This window comes from Oncorhynchus masou, chromosome 12, assembly GCF_036934945.1.
Source record: "Oncorhynchus masou masou isolate Uvic2021 chromosome 12, UVic_Omas_1.1, whole genome shotgun sequence".
Taxonomy (NCBI): domain Eukaryota; kingdom Metazoa; phylum Chordata; class Actinopteri; order Salmoniformes; family Salmonidae; genus Oncorhynchus; species Oncorhynchus masou.
The window spans coordinates 71866683-71891258 of NC_088223.1; the positions used below are offsets into that span (position 1 = coordinate 71866683).

General features: G+C 41.4%; 2 protein-coding genes across 2 annotated transcripts; both read right to left on the reverse strand.

Annotated features, from left to right (window-relative positions):
- Nucleotides 1-394: 394 nt before the first annotated feature.
- On the reverse strand, nucleotides 395-9870 carry LOC135550780 (B-cell CLL/lymphoma 7 protein family member B-A-like). The gene is made up of 6 exons (XM_064981893.1): nucleotides 9701-9870; nucleotides 9144-9219; nucleotides 8974-9076; nucleotides 6920-7084; nucleotides 6676-6752; nucleotides 395-3474 (listed from the first exon to the last, which is right to left on the reverse strand). The coding sequence occupies exons 1-6, from the start codon at nucleotides 9790-9792 to the stop codon at nucleotides 3385-3387; spliced, it is 603 nt and encodes a 200-aa protein (XP_064837965.1). The 5' UTR covers nucleotides 9793-9870; the 3' UTR covers nucleotides 395-3384.
- A 2053-nt stretch (nucleotides 9871-11923) lies between these two features.
- Nucleotides 11924-17541, reverse strand: LOC135550782 (transducin beta-like protein 2). The gene is made up of 7 exons (XM_064981895.1): nucleotides 17090-17541; nucleotides 15915-16030; nucleotides 13766-13950; nucleotides 13222-13373; nucleotides 12933-13059; nucleotides 12690-12842; nucleotides 11924-12560 (listed from the first exon to the last, which is right to left on the reverse strand). Exons 1-7 carry the CDS (start codon nucleotides 17217-17219, stop codon nucleotides 12101-12103), a joined length of 1323 nt encoding a protein of 440 aa, XP_064837967.1. The 5' UTR covers nucleotides 17220-17541; the 3' UTR covers nucleotides 11924-12100.
- Between the last annotated feature and the right edge of the window lie 7035 nt (nucleotides 17542-24576).

Here is a 24576-nt window from a genome sequence, read left to right on the forward strand (position 1 = left end):
AAACTTCCACGATACGGATTTAATACAGTCCTTACAGTACTATCCGATCTGTAAACAGATTCAATTGTCATTTATCACACATCTCTCGTGATGGACGGAAACATAGCGCTCACACAATATTTGGTTCTGGTTTGCCAAGATGACTTAATTACCCGTACATGCTTGTGTGTGTAATGTTTAAATTTCAAAAATGTAAGCACACCAGAGCAAGGTAGAATGTCAACTGATGGAATTGGTTGTGTGCACTCTAGCTCCATCTATTGGAAAGATTCCTTTATGGCCTAGTTCACCCGATGTAGAACTGATGTACAACACATTTCTTAAGGCATATAACACTTCACTAAAAACACATGGTATATGTGTATTCAAAAAGAAATTCAAACAATAGAATCTGCAGATTTCCAAATCCATACTCCTTTATAAAATAATTTGTACTTGGAAAATTACAATAAAATACAAAGTACTCCTTACAAACTTCTCAAAACATCCTTCTTAAAAAATAAAATAATCCATTAGCAGAATAGGCCTAATATCCAAAATTAATCTGCAAGGTGGTAATTTAAATATGCATACAGAAGTCATCACATTGTAAATGCCTTAGTTTTAGTGGCCCATTCAACATACTGGCATCACTTGAAATAATCATGTCTTATCAAGAGACTAACAGTACAATGAATTAATAAGACTGAAAATTATAACTGTTACAAATTGGTAATAACTACCGATATTGCGGGAGTTAACTTTTGTCGCCCAGTCCCAAATATTACAGCATTTCTTTCATAAATGAGATATATATATATATAGTACCAGTCAAACATTTGGACACACCTACTCATTCCAGGCCTTTTCTTTATTTTTTTTACTGTTTTCTACATTGTAGAATAATAGTTAAGACAAACTATGAAATAACACATATGGAATCATTTAGTAACCAAAAAAGTGTTAAACAAATCAAAACATTTTCTATTTTAGATTCTTTAAAGTAGCCAGCCTTTGACAGCTTTGCATTCTCTCAACCAGCTTCATGAGGTAGTCACCTGGAATGCCTTTCAATTAACAAGTGTGTCTTCTTAAAAGTACATTTGTGGAATCTCTTTCCTTCTTAATGCATTTGAGCCAATCAGTTGTGTTGTGACAAGGTTGGGTTGGTATACAGAAGATAGTCTTTTACCAAATCGGGCTAAGTCCATATTAAATGGAAAGAACAGCTCAAATAAGCAAAAGAGAAATAACAGTCCATCATAACTTTAAGCCATAAAGGTCAGCCAATTCGTAAAATTTCAAGAACTTCCAAAGTTCAAAGCAGTCGCAAAAACCATCAACCGCTATGATGAAATTGGCTCTCATGACGACCACAACAGGAAAGGAAGACCCAGAGTTACCTGTGCTGCAGAGGATAAGTTCATTAGTTACCAGCCTCAGAAATTGGCAATTAAATACACCTCTGATTGCAGCCCAAATAAATGCTTCACAGAGTTCAAGTAACAGACATCTCAACTGTTCAGAGGAGACTGTGTGAATCAGGCCTTCATGGTCAAACTGCTGCAAAGAAACCACTACTAAAGGACACCAATAAGAATAAGAGACTTGCTTGGGCCAAGAAACACGAGCAATGGACATTAGACCGGTGGAAATCTGGTTCCCAACGTGAAGCACGGAGGTGGTGTGATGGTGTGGGGGTTGCTTTGTTGGGGACACTGCGATTTATTTAGAATTCAAAGCACGCTTAACCAGCATGGCTACCATAGCATTCTGTAGTGATACGCCATCCCATCTGGTTTGCGCTTAGTGGGACTATCATTTGTTTTTCAACAGGACAATGACCCAAAGCACACCTCTAGGCTATGTAAGGTCTATTTGACCAAGGAGAGTGATGGAGTGCTGCATCAGATGACCTGGCCTCCACAATCACCCGACCTCAACCCAATTGAGATGGTTTGGGATGAGTTGGACCGCAGATTGAAGGAAAAGCAACCAACAAGTGCTTAGCATTTGTAGGAACTCCTTCAAGCCTGTTGGAAAAGCATTCCTGGTGACTACCTCATGAAGCTGGTTGAGAGAGTGAGCAGGGCTGTCATCAAGGCAAAGGGTGGCTACTTTGAAGAATCTAAAATATATTTAAACTTGTTTAACACTTTTTTGGTTACTACATGATTCCATATGTGTTATTTCATAATTTTGATGTCTTCACTATTATTCTACAATGTAGAAAATAGTAAAAATTAAGAAAAACCCTTGAATGGGTAGGTGTCCAAATTTTTGACTGGTACAATAAATAAAATGGTTACTATTAAGTATTACAATCATTCCAAAATAACATAAAATAGTCAGTGTACATGCTAACCTGATCAATTAAATTTCCTAATTTCACTCAAGTAAAATATAAACATAAAACATATCTCTGAGAAAGACAAGTGCTTCCTTGGGTTACTAAGGACGATAACTCAAGACAGATTTTAGACTGAAACAATCTGTGTTCATTTTATAAATGAACTCTTAAATAACTGAGACATCTTTAAGAGATAAACAAAAAAATAAGGACCTAGTAGCATCATTTAAGTAACTTCAAAAACATCACATACAGTACTTGTAATTTTGAAACATTCTACAATGTTAAACTTAGTGCGTTTGATTTGCACACCAGCGTGTCCTGGATGGACGGATATAACACTTGATTTAGAAATCGTCAAAACTGACAAAAGATCCTGACAGCTAGCATTGAGTAAACAAGTGTCAATGGCACAATATGAAGCTGCATTCAAAATAGAGCCAATCAGACTTAAAACCTACAACACTGACCATAGCTTAATTCAACTATTACTTCATACATTTTCTGTCATTGCCTTGCAATAAATAGTTCACGTGAAAAGTTATATTTGTAGACAGAAAAATCAAAGAAAATTAAAAAAGGGCATACATGTAACCTACCAGACTGCACTACCTCGGGAGAGTGGTGGTAGAGTGCTTTGGTTTTCTATTCCGCTGTTAATCCATTGAAACTAAATAGTGTCAACTAAACTACATATTCATGGGTCCTTTAAGGGAAAAATGAAATCACTTTGAAAGAGATTCAATATAAAATCATAACAAGTATGGTGGTCCTTCTATATGTCTGGTCCTTAAAACGTATCCATTGCAGTCATCGGAGGATAGACTTGCAGTCGTGCAACTCGCTGACTAAAAGCTAAGCCTGGTTCAAAGCATTTTTTATTTTAAAATCAGCAAATTAGTTTAGAGTTCAATTTGTTTAAAATGTTTTGTTCAATTTATGAACCAGAAATGTCTGTCATTGAAAATGATAGACAATTTTTCCAAAACAAAAAATGAGATTCAACAAAGTGCCTGAAGTGAATTGGGTCCGAGTCTGATGCTATGTGCAGTGTGTTAGCTCATCATTGAGGAGCTCTGCAGGACAGAGTTCTGCTCAGAACACACCCTCTTCAGTGGTGGAGCTCCAGAACACTCCTCTTCCTCCTGTGTGGGGAAATACAGCCAGGTTTGTTTGAATCTGTTTTATTTAGTTTTATGCATACTGTATAACTCCTAGATTGATGGACAAACTAGGAGTTTGATGTGCTGTTTTAAATAGTCTTGTAAGTGCACTACTGTTCAAAGGTTTGGTGTCACTTAGAGATGTCCTTGTTTTTGAACTTTGTCTATTAAAATAACATCAAATTGATCAGAAATACAGTGTAGACATTGTTAATGTTGTAAATGACTACTGTAGCTGGAAACGGCTGATTTATTTCATTTATTTTGATGGAATATCTACATAGGAGTGATGGTTGCTGATAATGGGCCTGTCTTCCAATGGCACATTGTGTTAGCTAATCCAAGTTTATAATTTTAAAAGGCTAATTGATCATTAGAAAACTCTTTTGCAATTATGTTAGCAAAGCTAAAAACTATTGTTCTGATTAAAGAAGCAATAAAACTGACCTTTAGACTTGTTGAATATCTGGAGCATCAGCATTTGTGGGTTCGATTACAGGCTCAAAATGGCCAGAAACAAAGAACTTTCTTCTGAAACTCGTCAGTCTATTATTGTTCTCAGAAATGAAGGCTATTCCATGCTAAAAATTGCCAGGAAACTGAAGATCTCATACAACACTGTGTACTACTCCCATCACAGAACAGCACAAACTGTCTCTAACCAGAATAGAAAGGAGTAGGAGGCCCCAGTGCACAACTGAGCAAGAGGACAAGTACATTAGTGTCAAGTTTGAGAAACAGACGCCTCACAAGTCCTCAACTGGCAGCTTCATTAAATAGTACCCACAAAACACCAGTCTCAACGACAATAGTGAAGTGGCGACTCCAGGATGCTGGCCATCTAGGCAGAGTTGCAAAGAAAAAGTGATCTCAGACTGGCCAATAAAAAGAAAAGATTAAGATGGGCAAAAGAACACAGACACTGGACAGAGAAACTCTGCCTGGAAGGTCAGCATCCCGGAGTTGCCTCTTCACTGTTGACGTCGAGTCTGGTGTTTTGCGCATACTATTTAATCAAGCTGCCAATTGAGGACTTGTGAGACACTAATGTACTTGTCCTCTTGCTCAGTTGAGCACCGGGGCCTCCCATCCTCTTTCTATTCTGGTTAGGGGCAGTTTGCACTGTTCTGTGATGGGAGTAGTACACAGCGCTGTACGAGATCTTCATGGCAATTTTTCTTGGCAATTTCTCGCTTGGAATAGCCTTCATTTCTCAGAACAAGAATAGACTGACGAGTTTCAGAAGAAAGTGCTTAGTTTCTGGCCATTTTGAGCCTGTAATTGAACCCACAAATGCTGATGCTCCAGATATTCAACTAAAGAAGGCCCGTTTTATTGCTTCTTTAATCAGAATAACAGTTTTCAGCTGTGCTAACAATTGCAAAATGGTTTGCTAACGATCAATTAGCCTTGTAAAATTATAAACTTGGATTAGCTAACACAGTGTTCCATTGGAAGACAGGAGTGATGGTTGCTGATAATGGGCCTCTGTAGATATGCATTTTTTTTATCAGTCGTTTCGGGCTCCAAAAGTCATTTACAACATTAACAATGTCTACACTGTATTTCTGATCAATTTGATGTTATTTTAAATGGACAAAATAAGTTGCTTTTCTTTCAAAAACAAGGACATTTCTAAGTGACCCCAAACGTTTGAATGGTAGTGTATATTGAACAAAAATATAAAGCGCAACATGTAAAATGTTGGTCACATGAGCTGAAATAAAAGATCCCAGAAATGTTCCATCCGCACAATAAGCTTGTTCCTCTCAAATTTTGTGCACAAATGTATTTACACCCCTGTTCGAGGGCATTTCTTATTTGCCGAGACAATCCATCCACCTGACAAGTGGGGCACATCAAGAAGCTGATTAAACAACATCATCATTGCACAGGTGCACCTTAAAAGGCCCCTCTAAAATGTGCCACAGATGTCTCAAGTTTTGATGGAGCGTGCAATTGGCATGCAGCCTGCAGGACTGTCCACCAGAGCTGTTACCAAAGAATTGAATGTTCATTTCTTTACCTTAAGCCGCCTCCAATGTAATTTTAGAGAATTTGGCAGTACATCCAACAGGCCCTACAACCGCAGACCACATGTAACCATGCCAGCCCAGGACCTCCACATCAGTCTTCTTCACCTGTTGGATGGTCTGAGACCAGCCACCTGGACAGCTGATGAAACGTGTTTGCACACCCAAAGAATTTCTGCACAAACTGTCAGAAACCACCTCAGGGAAGAACATCTGCGTGCTCATTTTCCTCACCAGGGTCTTGACCTGACTGTGGTTCGGCGTCGTAACCGACTTCAGTAGGCAAATGTTCACCTTCGATGGCCACTGGCATGCTGGAGAAGTGTGCTCTTCATGGATGAATCCCTGTTTCAACTGTACCGGGCAGATGGCAGACACCGTGTACGGCTTTGTTTGGGCGAGCGGTTTGCTGATGCCAACATTGTGAACAGATAACCCCACTGCCACTATGGGGCTATGGTATGAGCAGGCATAAGCTACGGACAACAAACACAATTGCATTTTATCAATGGCAATTTGAATGCAGAGAGATATCGTGACGCGTTCCTGAGGCCCATTGTCGTGCCAATCATCCGCCGCCATCACCTCAAGTTTCAGCACGATAATTCACGGCCCCATGTCGCAAGGATCTGTACACAATTCCTGGAAGCTGAAAATGTCCCAATTCTTCCATGGCCTGCATACTTACCAGACATGTCTCCCATTGAGCATGTTTGGGATGCTCTGGATCGACGTGTTCCAGTTCCCACCAATATCTAACAACTTTGCACAGCCATTGAAGAGGAGTGGGATAACATTCCACAGGTCACAATCAACAGCCTGATCAACTCTATGGGAAGGAGATGTGTCGTGCTGCATGAGGCAAATGGTGGCCACCACAAATACTGACTAATATCTGATCAATGCCCCTATCGTTAAGGTATATGTGACCAACAAACGCATATATGTATTCCCAGTCATGTGAAATTCATAGATTAGGGCAGAGTTCATTTCAATTGACTGATTGATTGATTGATTTTCTTATATGAACTGTAACTCAGTAAAATCTTTGAAATTGTTGTATTTATAATTTTGTTCAGTGTAAATCGGTTGAGTGACAAAGCTGTGGTGTCGAAGTGGAATGATCATTGAGATGTTAGATGCGCTTTACCTGAGGAGTGCGGGGCAACAAGTCCTCTTTAATTAGCAACGGAGGTTCGTCAGCCAGTTCACTTGGCAATGACGGCTCTGGAAAAAAAGATAAGTGAAATAAATAAACATTTACTTAAAACCTCTTAAAGAATCTGAAGATATATTTGACCTTCTTAGTTGACATCAGAATAATTGAAAAAGATCTTCAGTTAATGTTCCCGTGTAGAGGTAAGTGTGTGTGTGTGTACATCTGTCCATCTTACCCTCCATGATCTCCTGGCCCAGAGTCGGGGGCTGTGAGTCATCTGTGCGGAAGTCACACAGGTTCTTGGGGCTCAGAGGTTCACTAGGCTGGGGGCTAGAGTTACTGCTGCTGTCCACTTTGGGCTGGTACGCATCAGACAGAGAGCTCTGGTTACTGTTCTCATCTGGGGAGGAAGAGAGTACAGGGAATATGAGGAAATGGAAAGAGCTCTAGGCCAGCATATGGTGAGGTCATACAGTGCATTCGGACCCCTTGACTTTTTCACATTTTGTTACATTACAGCCTTATTCTAAAATGGATTAAAAAAATACATTTTAAAAATACTCGTGAATCTACACACAGTACCCCATAATGACAAAGCAAAACCATGTTTGCAAATGTATTAAAAATCAATTACATTTTTATTTTATTTAAAAAAATAATCACATTTACATAGGTATTCAGACCTGTTACTCCCTTGGCAGTGATTACAGCCACGAGTCTTCTTGGGTTTGATGCTACAAGCTTAACACACCTGTATTTGGGGCGTTTCTCCCATTCTTCTCTGCAGATCCTCTCAAGCTCTGTCAGGTTGGATGTGGAGCGTCACTGCATAGCTATTTTCAGGTCTCTCCAGATATCTTCAATCGGGTACAAGTCCGGACTCTGGATGGGCCACTCAAGGACATTCAGAGACTTGTCCCAAAGCCACTCCTTAATTGTCTTGGCTGTGTGCTTAGGGTCGTTGTCCTGTTGGAAGGTGAACCAGTTGGAAGGGTAGCGCTCTGTAGCAGGTTATCATCAAGGATCTATGTGTACTTTGCTCCATTCATCTTCTGCTCAATCCTGACTAGTCTCCCAGTCCCTGCCACTGAAAAACATCCCCATAGCATGCTGCCACCACCATGCTTCACCGTAGGGATGGTGCCAGGTTTCCTCCAGATGTGACACTTGGCATTTAGGCCAAAGAATTGAATCTTGGTTTCATCACACCAGAGAATCTTGTGCCTTTTGGCAAACTCCAAGTGGCCAGTCATGAGCCTTTTACTGAGGAGTGGCTTCCATCTGGCCACTCTACCATAAAGCCCTGATTGGTGGAGTGCTACAGAGATGGTTGTCCTTCTGGAAGGTTCTCCCATCTCCAGAGGAACTCTGGAGCTGTCAGAGTGACCATCGGGTTCTTGATCACCTCCCTGACCAAGGCCCTTCTCCCCAGATTGCTCAGTTTGGCCTGGCAGCCAGCTCTAGGAAGAGTCTTGGTGGTTACAAACTTCTTCCATTTTAGAATGATGGAGGCCACTGTGTTCTTTGGGACCTTCAATGCTGCAGACATTTTTTGATACCATTCCCCAGATCTGTGCTTCGACACAATCCTGTCTCTACGGACAATTCATTCAACCTCGTGGCTTGGTTTTTGCTCTGACAAGCACTGTCAACGGTGGGACCTTATATACACAGGTGAGTGCCTTTCCAAATCATGTCCATTCAATTGAATTAACACAGGTGGACAATCAAGGAAAGGAAAGGGCAATACCTAGTCAGTTGTACAACTGAATGCATTCAACTGAAATGTGTCTTCTGCATTTAACCCAACCCCTCTGAATCAAGAGAGCTGTGGGGTGCTGCATTAAAACGACATCCACGGCGCCTGGGGAACAGTGGGTTAACTGCCTTGTTCAGGGGCAGAACAACAGATGTTTACCTTGTCAGCTTAGGGATTCGACCCAGCAACCTTTCAGTTACTGGCCCAATGCTCAAACCACTAGGTTACCTGAGTAGAAACATCAAGGCTGATCAATGGAAACAGGATGCACTTGAGCTCAATTTTGAGTCTCATAGCAAAGGGTCTGAATACTTAAGTAAATAAGGTATCTGTTGTTATTTGTAAGAAATTTGCAAAAACCTGTTTTTGCTTTGTCATTGTGGGGTATTGTGTGTAGATTGATGAGGAGGGGAAAATAATTGAACTCATTTTAGAATATGGCTGTAACGTACCAAATGTGGAAAAAGGGAAGGGGATGGAATACTTTCCAAATGCACTGTATGTCACTCAAAACAGTCTTCCATCCTCACCATGAAAATCCAGATGACTTGAATGTGTGTTTTCTGAGGCTGGATCTGTGGAGAAGCTATTCAGCTCCCTGACTGCTCCAGCCGGGACCACCTTACTCTTCTCCTACAAGAAGACAAAGCATTACAAACTGACATTGCTACTTAGGTTGATAAATAAGAAAATAACTTACTTCTTTTGTATCCACCACTGGTACCCATTTGAATATCCTCAAAGATGTGTCTCCAACAGTGACCCATTTCTTCTCCCTGTAGAAAACAATGAGTGCGCTCCTTCACGTTCAGATAGTTCAAGGGTCAAGTGCACCAAGGATTCCAGATTGTACAAACCGTTCACATATCCCTTCCATATAGTGGAATTATACCAATGAATGCAATGCTATTAGTGGAAGCTGCTACAAATAAGCGAGGATACCTCACTGGCTATGGTTGGCTAGTATTTTATTGATTACTACACGACAGTCACTGCATAGTTCGATTGCTAGCCTGTCTGTCCATTCCCCAATTATAAGCAAGCTAGCTAACTAGCTTTACACAAGTGTACTTTTGGGTCCCGCCTCTTGTTGAAAAGCCACTTGTCTCGAGGGAGAAAGCTTTACAGTGATAATCATTGGCTGTGCTCTCGGTCTTTCACTGTCATTCTGTCTCAAACCACGCCTCCATGTCGCTGAACTTTCTGTATCGGCAATCTTTAATGATCTTTCACACAAATAAATAGTGTTGAACTTACCATCTTCTGACCCTCTCAATGGCCGCCATCACCTTCTTCATGTCATCTTTAGCGCGGCTTCGTGTCTCAGCGCGAACCGAGCGTCCAGACATATTTGTGCTTGGTTTTAGTTTTATTTGCCTCCGACAGACTGTTTAGCTTTAGCGAGCTCTCCGTCCTGCCCACCGAATCTCGCGAGCTTTCGGGACCCATTCACTTCTTGTTCTCACAGAACGCCCTCACTAAATGTGCATGTGTTTACATGAAGAAACCATCTGGGGTCACTTGTTACATTGTAGTTACACTGGCATCACTAAGGCCGTGCCTAGACTTGACAGTTCATGCAGCTTTCTTGTTCTTATCATGGAATTCCGATCTCGTCACGCGTCTACACCTACATTTAAATGTATCCACCGTGTCTCTCCAATAGGAAAAATGTGTTTCTCCTTGCTCCCTCAGGACAACAGAAGTGTTTTATTTCAAAGGGATATTGTGTCTATTCCTTATGTCACAACTTACAGGAATACATTTGTCAATAATATCTGTTTGAAAAAAGTCGGGTTTTTTTCCCACACAAATACCTGCTAGTTAACAAGGTCAAAAGAGGTATCTTTCAAAATGATCTATAAGTATTAACATGCGAAACATTACCTGAAGAAATTCAAAAAAGACTAACAATTAACTATACTTTTTGTGTTGTGCATCCAGAAACAGTTTTGCATTTATTTTGGCATTGTCAACATGTAAAGAAATTAGTTTTATAATTGTTATATTCCTGATGACCTTTGTTTATTATGGGAGAATTTGCTGCTAGGTTTCCTTAACTATAATAAGGATAGAGGAAAAACAATTTTACCTCATGAATCTAATTGTGCTAATGGAACATTTTCATATTCATAAATGTACATTCACTAATAAAAAAAACACTCCCATGTTTTCTATGAGGAATTCTAGCAGTACATTAATACAATGTTCCATTATTTTCCATTACTGCAATAAAAAAAACATAAAATAAAAATAAAAATAATAATTAAAACCAGGAACGTATTTCCTCACCAGTGATATTTCCTAGCCTCTCGCTCCCAAACATATGTTTTATGGAGAGCTGTAGGCGAATTGCTGAAGACGTCGTCCACTGTATGCGACGTCTTGCATCCAGAGTGAAGAGAAACCCTGACCACCAGTAGTTGGTTACTGCCATCAAGTTGTTGTTGTGTTATCAGATTTAGGTGCTTCCACCGTTTGCCAAATGGATACTGGCATTTGAATATGTTGCAGGCAAAAGGGAATCCTTTAAAGAACAAATTCTTATTTACAATGACGGCCTACCCCGGCCAAACCCTAACCTGGACGACGCTGGGCCAATTGTGCGCCGCCCTATGCGACTCCCAATCACAGCCGGTTGTGATACAGCCTGGAATCAAACCAGGGTCTGTAGTGACACCTCTAACCCTGAGATGCAGTGCCTTAGACCGCTACATCTACATTTAAATGTAGGTGTAGACAGAATGTGTTCGGTATTCCATCAGAACGAACACAAAAGCTGCATGAACTGTCAAGTCTAGACATCGAGTGTACAAAGCATTAGGAACACTTTCTTAATATTGGAGTTGCACCCCTTTTGCCCTCAATAACCTAAATTGATCGGGCATAGACTACAAGGTGTCAAAAGCGTTCCACAGGGATGCTTCCCACAGTTGTCAAGCTGGCTGGATGTACTTTGGGTGATGGACCATTCTTTATACACATGAAAAACTGTTGAGAGTGAAAAACCCAGCAAGATTGCAGTTCTTGACATATTCAAACTGGTGCACCTGGTACCTACTACCACACCCCATTCAAAGGCACTTCAATCTTTTGTCTTGCCCATTCACCCGCTGAATGGCACACATACACAATCCATCTCTCAATTGTCTCAAGGCTTAAAGATCCTTCTTTAACATGTCTCCTCCCCTTCATCAACACTAATTGAAGTGGATTTAACATGCAATGTCATTGGGGTCATAGTTTTCACCTGGATAGGATGTCATGGAAATTATTGTTAGTTTAGTATGTTTCTACAGAGGAACTGTAGAAACACGAGGCACCCCAGCTGAATTCTGGTCCTATTATACAACAAATGTTTGTGTTGCCAAAGCAAAGCAAGCTCTTCTATAGTAGTAGGATTACTGGTCCGAAGACAGAGAACATAGTATTCCTGACTTCGAGCCAGGCAGAGCATTCACAAAACAAAACAGAGCCATATTTCTATAGAAACATATCATGATTTATTTATTAAAACCAGCATGCAAATGCCACATCCCTGACAGGAGTCAAATTGCATGCCATTCTGTGGAGGCAGTGAGAGAGAAGGGGAGGAAGAGAGAGATCGAAATAGGGGTCTACACACCAAGCCTAGGGCGGGTGGGGGGCTTTAGTTCTTTAATCCTTGGGTGCTGTGAGCACAGTGTCCAGCGCGCTCTGCGCCTCCTGTATCTGCTGTTTTAGCCTTTGTTTCATGCCCTCGTTCTGGGCCTTCTTCAGCATGGCCTGCATGTCCTGGATGGCCGCACGGTAGCCCGGGGCATTGTGGAACACACGTACCGCCCGGTCCCCGCTGCACACCAGATAGCGGCTGTTGATGTCAAACCTCAGATCAGTGATCTCCTCGCTGTGGACTCCGTGGAACTCCTCCTCCAGCTGACCCGTGGAGGTGCTGTACATGGCAACACTGCAGCTGCTGGAGATGGCCACCACGCGGGCGTCCGGCGACAGGGCCACACGGCTTCCCTCCGACGACTGGCAAGGCACTGACTTCAGTAGGTAGGGGTCCTGTTGCTTCTTGTACTCCACATCCGTGTCCCACAGTCGCCATGTGCCATCCTTAGACACAGTGGCCATTCTGGGGGAAAAGAAAGACGGTTTCACATACCTCAATGGGGGAAATCTTCCTTATGAATGTTATCATAATGTCATCCATGCAAATCAAGCATCAATGTTTTGAAAGGATACCACACAATGCATGCCTTACCTGCGTGAGTCGTTAGAGAACGCAAAGGAGTGGACTCCAGCTGAATGGCCCTTTAGGTCGAAGGCGCGGGCCACCTCTTTGAACTCGCCACCCTTCCCGAAGCACACCTCCCACACCTTCACGTCAGGAGTGAAGCCACATGAGGCAACAAACCTGAAGACAGAAAACCATCCAGAAATGATCTACCTGAGAGTAATATTACATTAGCTATAAAACCCACACAGACTTGTTTAGGGTACTGACCTGCCACATGGTGAGATGGCAGCGTAGGAGTTGGTCATCTGGTTGGTGATGACAGAGGCCAGTACCTCTCCTTTCAGGTCCCAGATGAGGATGTTGGTGTCAGTGGAGGCACTCATGATGAACTTGCCTGGAACACAGAAAACAAAAAGGGAGACGGATGAGATTTTAGACTGGAACAAGGGTCTCTTTCATAACTTCTAACAGTCAATAATCATAAAAATGAGCATATCACACATTCACATCTTCCTGCCTTTTAGTCATTCAGTCTGAATACATTTAGCAGTCATACCCGTCTCTGCGATGCCGATGTTGATGACATTGGTCTTGTGTTTCTGAGGGAAGTCTTCAGGGGCAGCTTTGAAAGTGAAGCTACCATCATCCTTCTTGGTCATCTTGAAGATGCGAATAGTATCTCCGTTAGCCAGCCAAGTAATGAAGGCCCTGCAAACCAAGACAGAGTGAAAATAGGTATAGAAAGACAAGAGGCTCTCTATCCATCTACAGTGCATTTGGAAAGTATTCAGACCCTTTGACTTTTCCCACATTTTGTTATGTTGCACCTGAGCTCAATTTGGTGTCTCATAGCAAAAGGTCTGAATACTTGTGTAAATATTTTTTATTTAATACATTCGCAAACATTTCTAAAAACTATTTTTGCTTTGTCATTATGGGGTATTGTGTGTATATTGATGTGGGAAAAAAAACATTTCATCCCTTTTATAATAAGAAGGCTGTAACGTAACAAAATGTGGAAAAAGTCAAGGGGTCTGAATACTTTCCGAATGTACTGTATCTATACCCTTTGTTCTGGACATGCGTGGGTGTGTGTGTACTTTGAGTCAGGGCTGAAGCGGACCAGCGTGGCGTGGTCCAGCTCTACGTTGGCCCTCAGACATTTATGGTCTCTGTCCAGGAAGTCCTTGGTACTCCATATCCTGACAGTGCGGTCATCAGCACAAGTAGCTAGGTACTTCCCGTTGCTGCTGAAGTCCAGGGATGTCACATTGCCACTGTGACTCTGGGGAGAAAGGCAGAGACGAGTCAGCCAAGGTGTTGTTGAATTTCCCCTACCCTGACTGCCAGCCCTCTCCTCCAACCACCTGTCCAATCCCCCACCAGCAAAGGAAGGACTTCAGCCAATCCACCAGGTTAATTAAACACTCACCTGTCACTAATCAATGTGCAGACCAAACTTTACAGTTTGCCGAAGTGTCTTTTGCAATACCTTTCGTGTTTTTGGATGCGTTTATGATAAGCTTGTTCTTATTTCTTGATTTATATTATCATTTGATTGGAGAACATTTACTGTTATTATTTCCCTTCCTTGTTTTTCCAGTTAATCATCTCCAACCATTGTGAATGAGTGGGCATCAGCCTTTTAAACTGCAACCTCCATCTCTGTGCTTTAATAGATACCACCATGATTGCCCCAACTCAAACCAGTAACCTAAACTCTGATCAGTTTTTACACAATCGATGATCAAGCATCAGATAATTCTGTAACCTCGTCACACACCACGGTCATTACATCATTTTTTTATTTTACCATTATTTAACTTGGCAAGTTTGTAAATAAGAATTTGTTCTTAACTATGACGTCCTAAAAAAAGGCAAAAGGCCTTCTGCGGGGACGGGGATACAAAAATATAGAACAAAAACACACATCGCAACAAGAGAGACAATACAACACTACATAAAGAGAGACCTAAGACAACATAGCATGGTAGCAACATGACAACATAACATGGTAGCAACACAACATGACAACAACATGGTAGCAACACAACATGGCAGCTGCACAAAACATGGTACAAACATTATTGGGCACAGACAACAGCACAAAAGGGTAAGAAGGTAGAGACAAAAATACATCACAAAAAAGCAGCCACAACTGTCAGTTAGAGTGTCCATGATTGAGTCTTTGAATGAAGAAATTGAGATAAACTGGACAGTTTGAGTGTTTGTTGCAGCTCGTTCCAGTTGCTAGCTGCAGTGAACTGAAGAGACGAGTGACCCAGGGATGTGTGTGCTTTGGGGACCTTTAACAGAATGTGACTGGCAGAACGGGTGTTGTATGTGGAGGATGAGGGCTGCAGTAGATATCTCACATGGAGGGGGCTAAGAGGGTTTTAAGCATCAACCTGTGGGTCTTGCGACAGGTATACAGAGATTACCAGTTTACAGAAGAGTATAGAGTGCAGTGACGTGTCTTATAAGGAGCATTGGTGGTAAATCTGATGCCCGAATGGTAAAGAACATCTAGCCGCTCAAGAGCACCCTTACTTGCCGATCTATAAATTAAGTCTTTATAATCTAGCATGGGTAGGATGGTCATCTGAATCAGGGTTAGTTTAGCAGCTGGGGTGAAAGAGGAGTGATTACGATAGAGGAAACCAAGTCTAGATTTAACTTTAGCCTGCAGCTTTGTGTGCTGAGAGAAGGACAGTGTACCATCTAGCCATACTCCCAAGTACTTGTGCCTGGTTGGTGCAGCTTATCATGCATTAAACAACTGGCTTGTGGGTTGGTTCTTAGCAACCCTTGGCAATGACATCATTCACTCTAGTAAATGCCTAAATATGTCCAGAGAGAAAAAAGGTGAAACGAGAGGATTACTCTGCCCAAAATCTGAAAGCGTGAGATAAGCAGACCAAGTTGGGATATTATGTTTGGAGGACTATGAGAGAGTGTTGAATTACGTGAGGCTTATTTGACCGAAGAGAGGTTTTGTAATGTTTAGGCTTTTACAAAATGTACTGATATAAGTGGATACATGTGGCATTCTGGCAACTTTGAAAAAAAACTGTTGTTCACACATGTATCTGCCCTCATTGGCTAGAATGGTCCCACCTGATCTCGCCTCCCATCTTCGAGAACATGCATTTCCATTGTTAGAGTGGTCACTCAACTATCTTGTCTATATCATAGATCATCTTTGATAAGGCGTAATATGGGTTTCACAGTATGTGAAGCATGGCCCACCTTCAAGGAGGATGCCAGGAGAGGATGGCTGAAGGTTTGCTGCTGGGCTTTCTCCTTGCGAGGACGCTGTTGTTTTTGTTTCTTGGCAGTGGAAGCCTTCACTGCACTTTCCTCTGCTGCAGGGGATGAATTGGCATCTTGTTACACAAGACGTTCAATATGACACTTTCTAGTAACTTCCATTATCAAAATGTTCAAACTTCTGGTTGCTTTCTCCTCTGGAAGCGGTAAATGTTTTGAAACAACATCTTACAATTCTGTAACAAAACAATGTTTAGGTCTATTAAATTGCTAGACGGGCAAAAACAGCAGCCATATTGGTCTAAGAGAAATCCGGTGTAATTGGAATTAATGGTAGAAAAGGCATAATCCTTATATTACTAATGCAGGAAAATAAAAGGTGTTTGATATTAGAAATTGTGTAATATAATGATTGTCAACCTAAAATAGTCAAATAATTATACAGTTTATAAGGGTTTTATACCAATGTGCTGTACAAATAGCCTCTAAAATATGTAAACAGACCATAAATGTCTACATTTTTGTTTCCTTGGAAAGCTTTGGGTGATATGATACAATATTGGTATTTGTTGCATTTACAACTTGTCTAAGTCTTATCATCAACTGATTTCAGCCAGTCTATGGTGCATGATTGACTGCATTGTTTGAATGGAATGTTGGCATATTGGCAGTTAATTAGAAAAATTCTAAAACTGGCTGCCTAGTTAGCTAACAAACAGTGCAGATACATTCTTTAAATTCATTATTTTACACAATATCTTATCACAGAACTGGCAAACCATGGTTGACCAACTCCCTGACCCACAGAAGTATGAATTAGAATTCTAATTAATTTAATAGGATCTCTATGGACTGCCCTTTATACCATCATAAGAAGATTAAAGTCCCTTCTAGTATTCTAATTGCATGGTATTGGTCACCATTTAATTCAATCTTTCTTCCAGGAACAAGTTTATGGCTGGCTTCGGGACATGTAGAGAATTTTGACCTGGTGCCAATACTTATAAATGAATATATCTATTCTAACTGTCATCAAGGACCACTGGCTTATATTACATTGTGTAACTTGCACCTGTTTGAGACAGCTAGCTAACGTTAGTACAATAGCAATCCATAGCAACAAGACATGCAAACAAGCAAGAGGAGCAACTTACCAGCCGAGTCCTCTTCTTTCTGCTCTAGTTGATCACTTATTTCTCCTTTCTGCTTTCCCACAGCGATGGCGACCAAAATTATCAGCATTCCTATTAATACGGTCAAGGCAATAAGAGCAGCAAACTCCATCTTTGCACAGTTGTGCCACGTTAGCACTGGCTAAAATTATAGCTAACTAAAGCTAGCTAGAAAACTCTGAGAAGCTAGCCTAGGTAACGTTAGCTACTTGCTGTGCATGCAGCTTTGCTCAGCTAACAATATCGGTGTATTTAAATATAAATAATGTTGTAGTTATTAACTGTATGACATGCAAAATCGACTACTCTAACTTGCTTTACAAATGCATAAACATTCGTCTTTATTCAGTTTCTGAAGTCAGTAGCAGAGCACGGTCAAAGAAAGTACAGTATGTAACTGTCGCACGGTCGTAGGCACTCTGAGTTCTAACGTAAATCGATACCTACATTTTTCATTTGGCAGTAAAGCATATTGCCCACTTGCAGAAACGTGGGTGTCGTGGAGATATATTCATGTAGTTGTACATAATGATAACACATTCTCTGTAAAAAATTACTCTAAACTAGTTTTCTAACAATGGCTTTGTACGTGAAAGCTGCCGAGATTATCGAGAAAGTGGAGAGGAAGCAGGCTGCTTTATAGACTGGTTTACGACAGTACATTTCAGGTAATTTGCTACAGTGTACTGAGTACAGTAGCTAGCTAGCTAACGCCTTGCTCTGTCAACATTTACCACGTAGCTAACCAGTAAATATCAAATAACACAGGCAACACCTTGCTGTTCATGCCTAGAAGCTAAAGATATTTTCAGCAGAGATTAACTTTACAGCAGTACTATGGGTGTTAATATTGTTAACAATAATGCTCTCACCTCACCAGAATATCAAGCATCTGTTTGCCCTGGTGTGAGACACAGAAGTTTTCATCTATCCTCCAAGAGATCATTGAGTCCACAAAGCTCCTCAAACAAACTAAGATAAAAAATTAATCTTGCCAAGGACCAGGTAATGTGAAACACATTGGACAATTCTCTCCCCCATCCTGCCTTTTTGAACAAAAAGCTTATTTTTTTCAAAACTAGGCATGTCAGTTAAGAACAAATTATTTTTTACAGTGACCAATTTAGCGCTGCCCATTGGGACTACCAATCACAGTCCCTCCAACATATAGTTCTTCAAGCCGGATATTTAATATGCAGGCATTTGTTTCGACCCAGACGAACACACCGGATTATGTACTGTAATTGATTCAGGCGTGCTAGAACATGGATAGAACAAAAGCTGCACACCCTGTGGATCAGATCCCCATGGACAAAGATTGAAGAACACTGCCCCAACACCATGGCTGGTCACTTACCTCTTGTTTGTTCCTGTCCATTACACAGGTTCTGGTGTATGACCTAGTTGTTGGTAAGGGGCTGCAGTGTGGCAGGGCCTGGAAGGCTCTGATGATGAAGCACTGCTCCGGACTGCAGGCTGCCCTGGCCGGCATGAAGATCAAGCAGAAGGTCAGCTGCAACCAGGACCTACTCTCCTCCAGTCTCCAGCAGCCTGAAGGTTGGATTGATTGATCCTTATTACTCATGTTAGAAAATAAGTTATTTTAGCTGCAAAAATATGGAGTGGCATAGTAGTCTTAGATAGGAAATGTATGTACGCTAATATTACTGGCTTAGTAACATGCTTCTGAAGTCTGTACAGCTGGTCAACTGTTTTGCATTATTCACACTGTCTGGGATACTTCACTGGAAATATGTTCCTCAGGCTATCAGCTCCCAAGGTATGTGCGTGTGAACATATTAAAGACCACGGTGGAGGACGCCATCGATTACCTAAAGAGAGAGGTCTTTCGCCTTCCTGGGACAAGCCTACAAAGTCAGTCAGTGACAAGCCTTGGATGTTTCTTTATTCCCTGTTAATTATATTGACTGAGCATGGGCTCATTCTAGTGATCGAGGTTGACATTAGGCAAATTAAAACCAAAATGTGTGTTTCTGATGTCCAGGCTCAATGACCTGAATCTGAAGGGGAAATCCTTTGTGGGTGACCTGCAACTTTCAGACCTGCTGGTTGTCTCTGCGAAGACAGACTTCCATGACCACAATCTCTACAAGGCTGGCCACATCATTCTACAAGACAAGGTATGGATTCTAAATGCGTCCTTCCATCCTTTCCTTCCTTCCTTCCTTCCTTGAGGTCATCCCTGATCTGTACATGATTGGATGAGGTTACCTTGTAAGATCTATTCTGATAAAAGAAAGAAGCTAAGATGCATTTCAAACAAGGCCCATGGACTTGCATGTCTACTACTGTCTCCCTGCGTACTTCGTGAACCCTCTTACAGGCAGCCATGTCCTGGCTCCTGTACAGCGCCGGGGAACAACACCAACCACCTCGCCACCATCATGAATAACAAAGGGTAAAGCTTGATTGAAATATGGAGGGTCAATTTCCCAGACCCAGACTAAGCATACTCCTGGACTAAATACCATGTTTAATAGTCCAGAAATAGACTTATTCTGGGTCAGAGAAACTTATGTCCTGTGATGTTAATCCTGAAAAAAGTTAAGGTTACTTGTTTGATCAGATTTCAAAGCACATTGTAAGGGTTACTTGTCTCACCTCACACCTTTGACCAAAACCTCCTTTCTGGCCTGTGTTGAAGGAAACGGTTTGCCTTTGACCTGGACGCCAAGCATCTCTCCACAATGTCACATGTCAGCAGCTGGCCAATCAGGACATCCTAAAGGTGGACCCGGATGGTCCGCAGTATAGATGTGGAGTACATTCCTCTTGACCCATCGTGCAGCGGATCAGGTAACAACATGACCTGTCTTTCTGAGGGGTATACTACAAAGTAGGTTCAATGAGTTAGCCAGCTAACTTTGATAAACAACCATAAATAACCATACATTTTCTGATGTAAACTCAGCAAAAAAAGAATTGTCCTCTCACTGTCAACTGCGTTTATTTTCAGCAAACTTAACATGTGTAAATATTTGTATGAACATAACAAGATTCAACAACTGAGACATAAACAGAACAACTTCCACAGACATGTGACTAACAGAAATTGAATAATGTGTCCCAGAACAAAAGGGGGGTCAAAATCAAAAGTAACAATCAGTATCTGGTGTGGCCACCAGCTGCATTAAGTACAGAAGTGCATCTCCTCCTCGTGGACTGTACCAGATTTGCCAGTTCTTGCTGTGAGATGTTACCCCACTCTTCCACCAAGGTACCTGCAAATTCCCAGACATTTCTGGGAGGAATGGCCCTAGCCCTCACCCTTCGATACAACAGGTCCCAGGCGTGCTCAATGGGATTGAGATCCGGGCTCTTCACTGGCCATGGCACAACACTGACATTGCTGTCTTGCAGGAAATCACGCACAGTACGAGCAGTATTGCTGGTGGCATTGTCGTGCTGGAGGGTCATGTCAGGATGAGCCTTCAGGAAGGGTACCATATGAGGGAGGAGGATTTCTTCCCTGTAACGCACAGCGTTGAGATTTCCTGCAATGACAACAAGCTCAGTCCGATGATGCTGTGACCCTCCACCTCGATCCCACTCCAGAGTACAGGCCTCGGTGTAATGTTCATTCCTTCGACGATAAACACAAATCCGACCATTACCCCTGGTGAGACAAAGCCGCGACTCGTCAGTGAAGAGCACTTTTTGCCAGTCCTGTCTGGTACAGCGACGGTAGGTTTGTGCCTAAGGCACGTTCACGCAGATGAGCAGGGATCCTGGGCATCTTTCTTTTGGTGTTTTTCAGAGTCAGTAGAAAGGCTTCTTTAGTGTCCTAAGTTTTCATAACTGTGACCTTAATTGCCTACTGTCTGTAAGCTGTTAGTGTCTTAACGACCATTCCACAGGTGCATGTTCATTAATTGTTTATGATTAATTAAAAAAGCATGGGAAACAGTGTTTAAACCCACTACAATGAAGATCTGTGAAGTTATTTGGATTTTTATGAATTATCTTTGAAATACAGGGTCCTGAAAAAGGGAAAGGTTTCTTTTTTTTGCTGAGTTTATTAAAAGCAAAACTTAGACATGTTTTTAGTTGTATCAATTAGACCATGCCCATTTCAAGCGTATCCTTTAAAAAAAAAGTTATTTCCAAATATTAAGTTAGATGGGTAACTCATTGACCCTGCTTTGTAGTATACCTCTCTGATGTCCTCAAAACAAAATACCAATGTTTAGGGCTTGTTTATGTCTCCAGAAAGATGCACCTCAATGACCCAGAAGGACTCACAAGTCAAAGTATCTGTATGACCTCTAAAACATGTAACTTCTTTGTACTCTCAATGTCATTGTTGAGCCAAATTAGTATATTTGTGTGTTTCTCTCTCTGGGATGGTGTGCCTGCAGGATGAGACGCCGGCATCCCAAAAGGAGCACGACAGTCCTCGTCTGAAGGCCCTGGCAGTGTTCCAGCTGCACTGTCTCAACCACGCCAGGCACTTCCTTCGTCTGCAGCGACTCCACCGGCTCCATTCACACAGAGGAATGAGCAAGTGGTTGCCGCCTGCCTGCAGCAGAACCCAGGCTTCAGGTAGGAAACAAATATTAATCTAATGATCAATTCCCAAATTGAATAGAGATTATCATGGAACTGAATAAGTATTTTACCTATCTGTGTTTCTGTGATTGTAAGAACAGTAAAACATCGTCTTGTGGAAACCTTTGATCTGAGACACCAGCTCTGTTTCCACCCTTTGTTAATGCAGGCTGGTTCCTCTGCTCCAACAGTAGCCAGAGTGTTACTCTGGCTACCCTCACAGAGTGTCTCCAAGCCAGCACCACCAAAGCCCTCACCCACAGCTTCTTTGTGGTCCTGCTGGAGCGACAAACAGCACAGAGTCTAGAACAGCCGGCCTCTCAAACACTTTGAGTAGCAGTCATATTTTTTTAAATTTCACTAGGCAAGTCAGTTAAGAACAAATTCTTATTTACAATGACGGCCTACCCTGGCGACGCAGGACCAATTGTGCACCGCCCTATGGGACTCCCAATCACAGCCGGATGTGATATAGCCTGGATTCGAAACAGGGACTGTAGTGACTAGAGGTCGACTGATTAATCGGAATGGCCGATTAATTAGGGCCGATTTCAAGTTTTCATATTTTTTTTACACCTTTATTTAATCTGTATTTAACTAGGCAAGTCAGTTAAGAACACATTCTTATTTTCAATGATGGCCTAGGAACGGTGGGTTAACTGCCTTGTTCAGGGGCAGAATGACAGATTTTTACCTTGTCAGCTCGGAGATTCAATCTTGCAACCTTACAGTTAACTAGTCCAACGCTCGAACCACATGCCTCACGAGGAGCCTGCCTGTTACGCGAATGCAGTAAGAAGCCAAGGTAAGTTGCTAGCTAGCATTAAACTTAATCAATCATAATCACTAGTTATAACTACACATGGTTGATGATATTACTAGTTTATCTAGCGTGTCCTGCATTGCATATAATCGATGCAGTGTGCATTTGCGAAAAAGGACTGTCGTTGCTCCAACGTGTACCTAACCATAAACACCAATGCCTTTCTTAAAATCAATACACAGAAGTATATATTTTTAAACCTGCATATTTAGCTAAAAGAAATCCAGGTTAGCAGGCATTATTAACCAGGTGAAATTGTGTCACTTCTCTTGCGTTCATTGCACGCAGAGTCAGGGTATGTGCAACAGTTTGGGCCGCCTGGCTCATTGCGAACTAATTTTCCAGAATTTTACGTAATTATGACATAACATTGAAGGTTGTGCAATGTAACAGGAATATTTAGACTAATGGATGCCACCCGTTAGATAAAATACGGAACGGTTCCGTATTTCACTGAAAGAATAATAGTCTTGTTTTCAAGATGATTGTTTCCAGATTCGACCATATTAATGACCTAAGGCTCGTATTTCTGTGTGTTATTATGTTATAATTAAGTCTATGATTTGATAGAGCAGTCTGACTGATGAATGGTAGGCACCAGCAGGCTCATAAGCATTCATTCAAACAGCACTTTCGTGCGTTTTGCCAGCAGCTACGCTGTTTATGACTTCAAGCCTATCAACTCCCGAGATTAGGCTGGTGTAACGATGTGAAATGGCTAGCTAGTTAGCAGGGTGCACGCTAATAGCGTTTCAAATGTCACTCTCTCTGAGACTTGGAGTAGTTGTTCCCCTTGCTCTGCATGGGTAACGCTGCTTCGAGGGTGGCTGTTGTCGTTGTGTTCCTGGTTCGAGCCCAGGTAGGAGCGAGGAGAGGTACGGAAGCTATACTGTTACTGGCAATACTAAAGTGCCTATAAGAACATCCAATAGTCAAATGAAATACAAACGGTATAGAGAGAAATAGTCCTATAATTCATAAAATAACTACAACCTAAAACTTCTTACCTGGGAATATTGAAGACTCATGTTAAAAGGAACCACCAGCTTTTATATGTTCTCATATACTCATCTCATATGTATATACTGTACTCGATACCATCTACTGTATCTTGCCTATGCTGCTCTGCACCATCACTCATTCATATCTTTATGCACATATTCTTTATCCCCTTACACTGTGTATAAGAAATTAGTTTTGGAATTGTTAGTTAGATTACTTGTTGGTTATTACTGCATTGTCGGAACTAGAGGCACAAGCATTTCGCTACACTCGCATTAACATCTGCTAACCATGTGTATGTGACAAATAAAATTTGATGTTCTGAGCAAGGAACTTAAACGTTAGCTTTCTTACATGGAACATATTGCACCTTTACTTTCTTCTCCAACACTTTGTTTTTGCATTATTTAAACCAAATTGAACATGTTTCATTATTTATGAGGCTAAATTGATTTTTATGTATTATATTAAGTTAAAATAAGTGTTCATTCAGTATTGTTGTAATTGTCATTATTACAACAACAACAAAAAAGTCATAAAAAAAAAAAAAAATCATCCGATTAATCGGTATCAGTATTTTTTGTCCTCCAATAATCGGTATCGGCGTTAAAATCATAATCGGTCGACCTCGAGTAGTGACACCTCTTGCCCTAAGATGCAGTGCCTTAAACCGCTGCGCCACTCGAGAGCCCATTTGAATTACATCACATTCAATGAAACTCATTAATTGAAAGAGGATATTTATAGAAAAAACATCTAGATTATACTGTTTGCTGCATGAAGTTTTATTCACCAACAAAAATGCAACATTGTTAATGCTCGTCTTAACTAGTGTAGCAATCCAGTTGCTGCTGAGATGAGTCCAAGTAGTCCTTCTGCCAGTGAGGACAAGTATGAGGCTGAGGAGGCTGAGATCACAGAAGATAAGGATGAGGTTCAGGATGTGGCTGAGAAAGCCAACCCTACTGAGGAAAAGACAAACATCAGGAGGAGCGAGGAAGAAAAAAAATATGGGACTAAGGATATGGCTGAGGAGCCTAACACCACTAAGGAACAGACAGATAACAGGAGGAAA

Coding starts and splice junctions, on each gene's coding strand:
- LOC135550782 (XM_064981895.1), bottom strand. CDS start 17,219: ATGGAGTTTGCTGCTCTTATTGCCTTGACCGTATTAATAGGAATGCTG. Junction 16,031..17,089: donor GAAAGAAGAGGACTCGGCTG/GTAAGTTGCTCC, acceptor CATCCCCTGCAG/CAGAGGAAAGTGCAGTGAAG. Junction 13,374..13,765: donor CGCTTCAGCCCTGACTCAAA/GTACACACACAC, acceptor CTTGGTTTGCAG/GGCCTTCATTACTTGGCTGG.
- LOC135550780 (XM_064981893.1), bottom strand. CDS start 9,792: ATGTCTGGACGCTCGGTTCGCGCTGAGACACGAAGCCGCGCTAAAGAT. Junction 7,085..8,973: donor AAGTCATCTGGATTTTCATG/GTGAGGATGGAA, acceptor CTTCCTCCCCAG/ATGAGAACAGTAACCAGAGC. Junction 6,753..6,919: donor GGGCCAGGAGATCATGGAGG/GTAAGATGGACA, acceptor CTTTTTTTCCAG/AGCCGTCATTGCCAAGTGAA.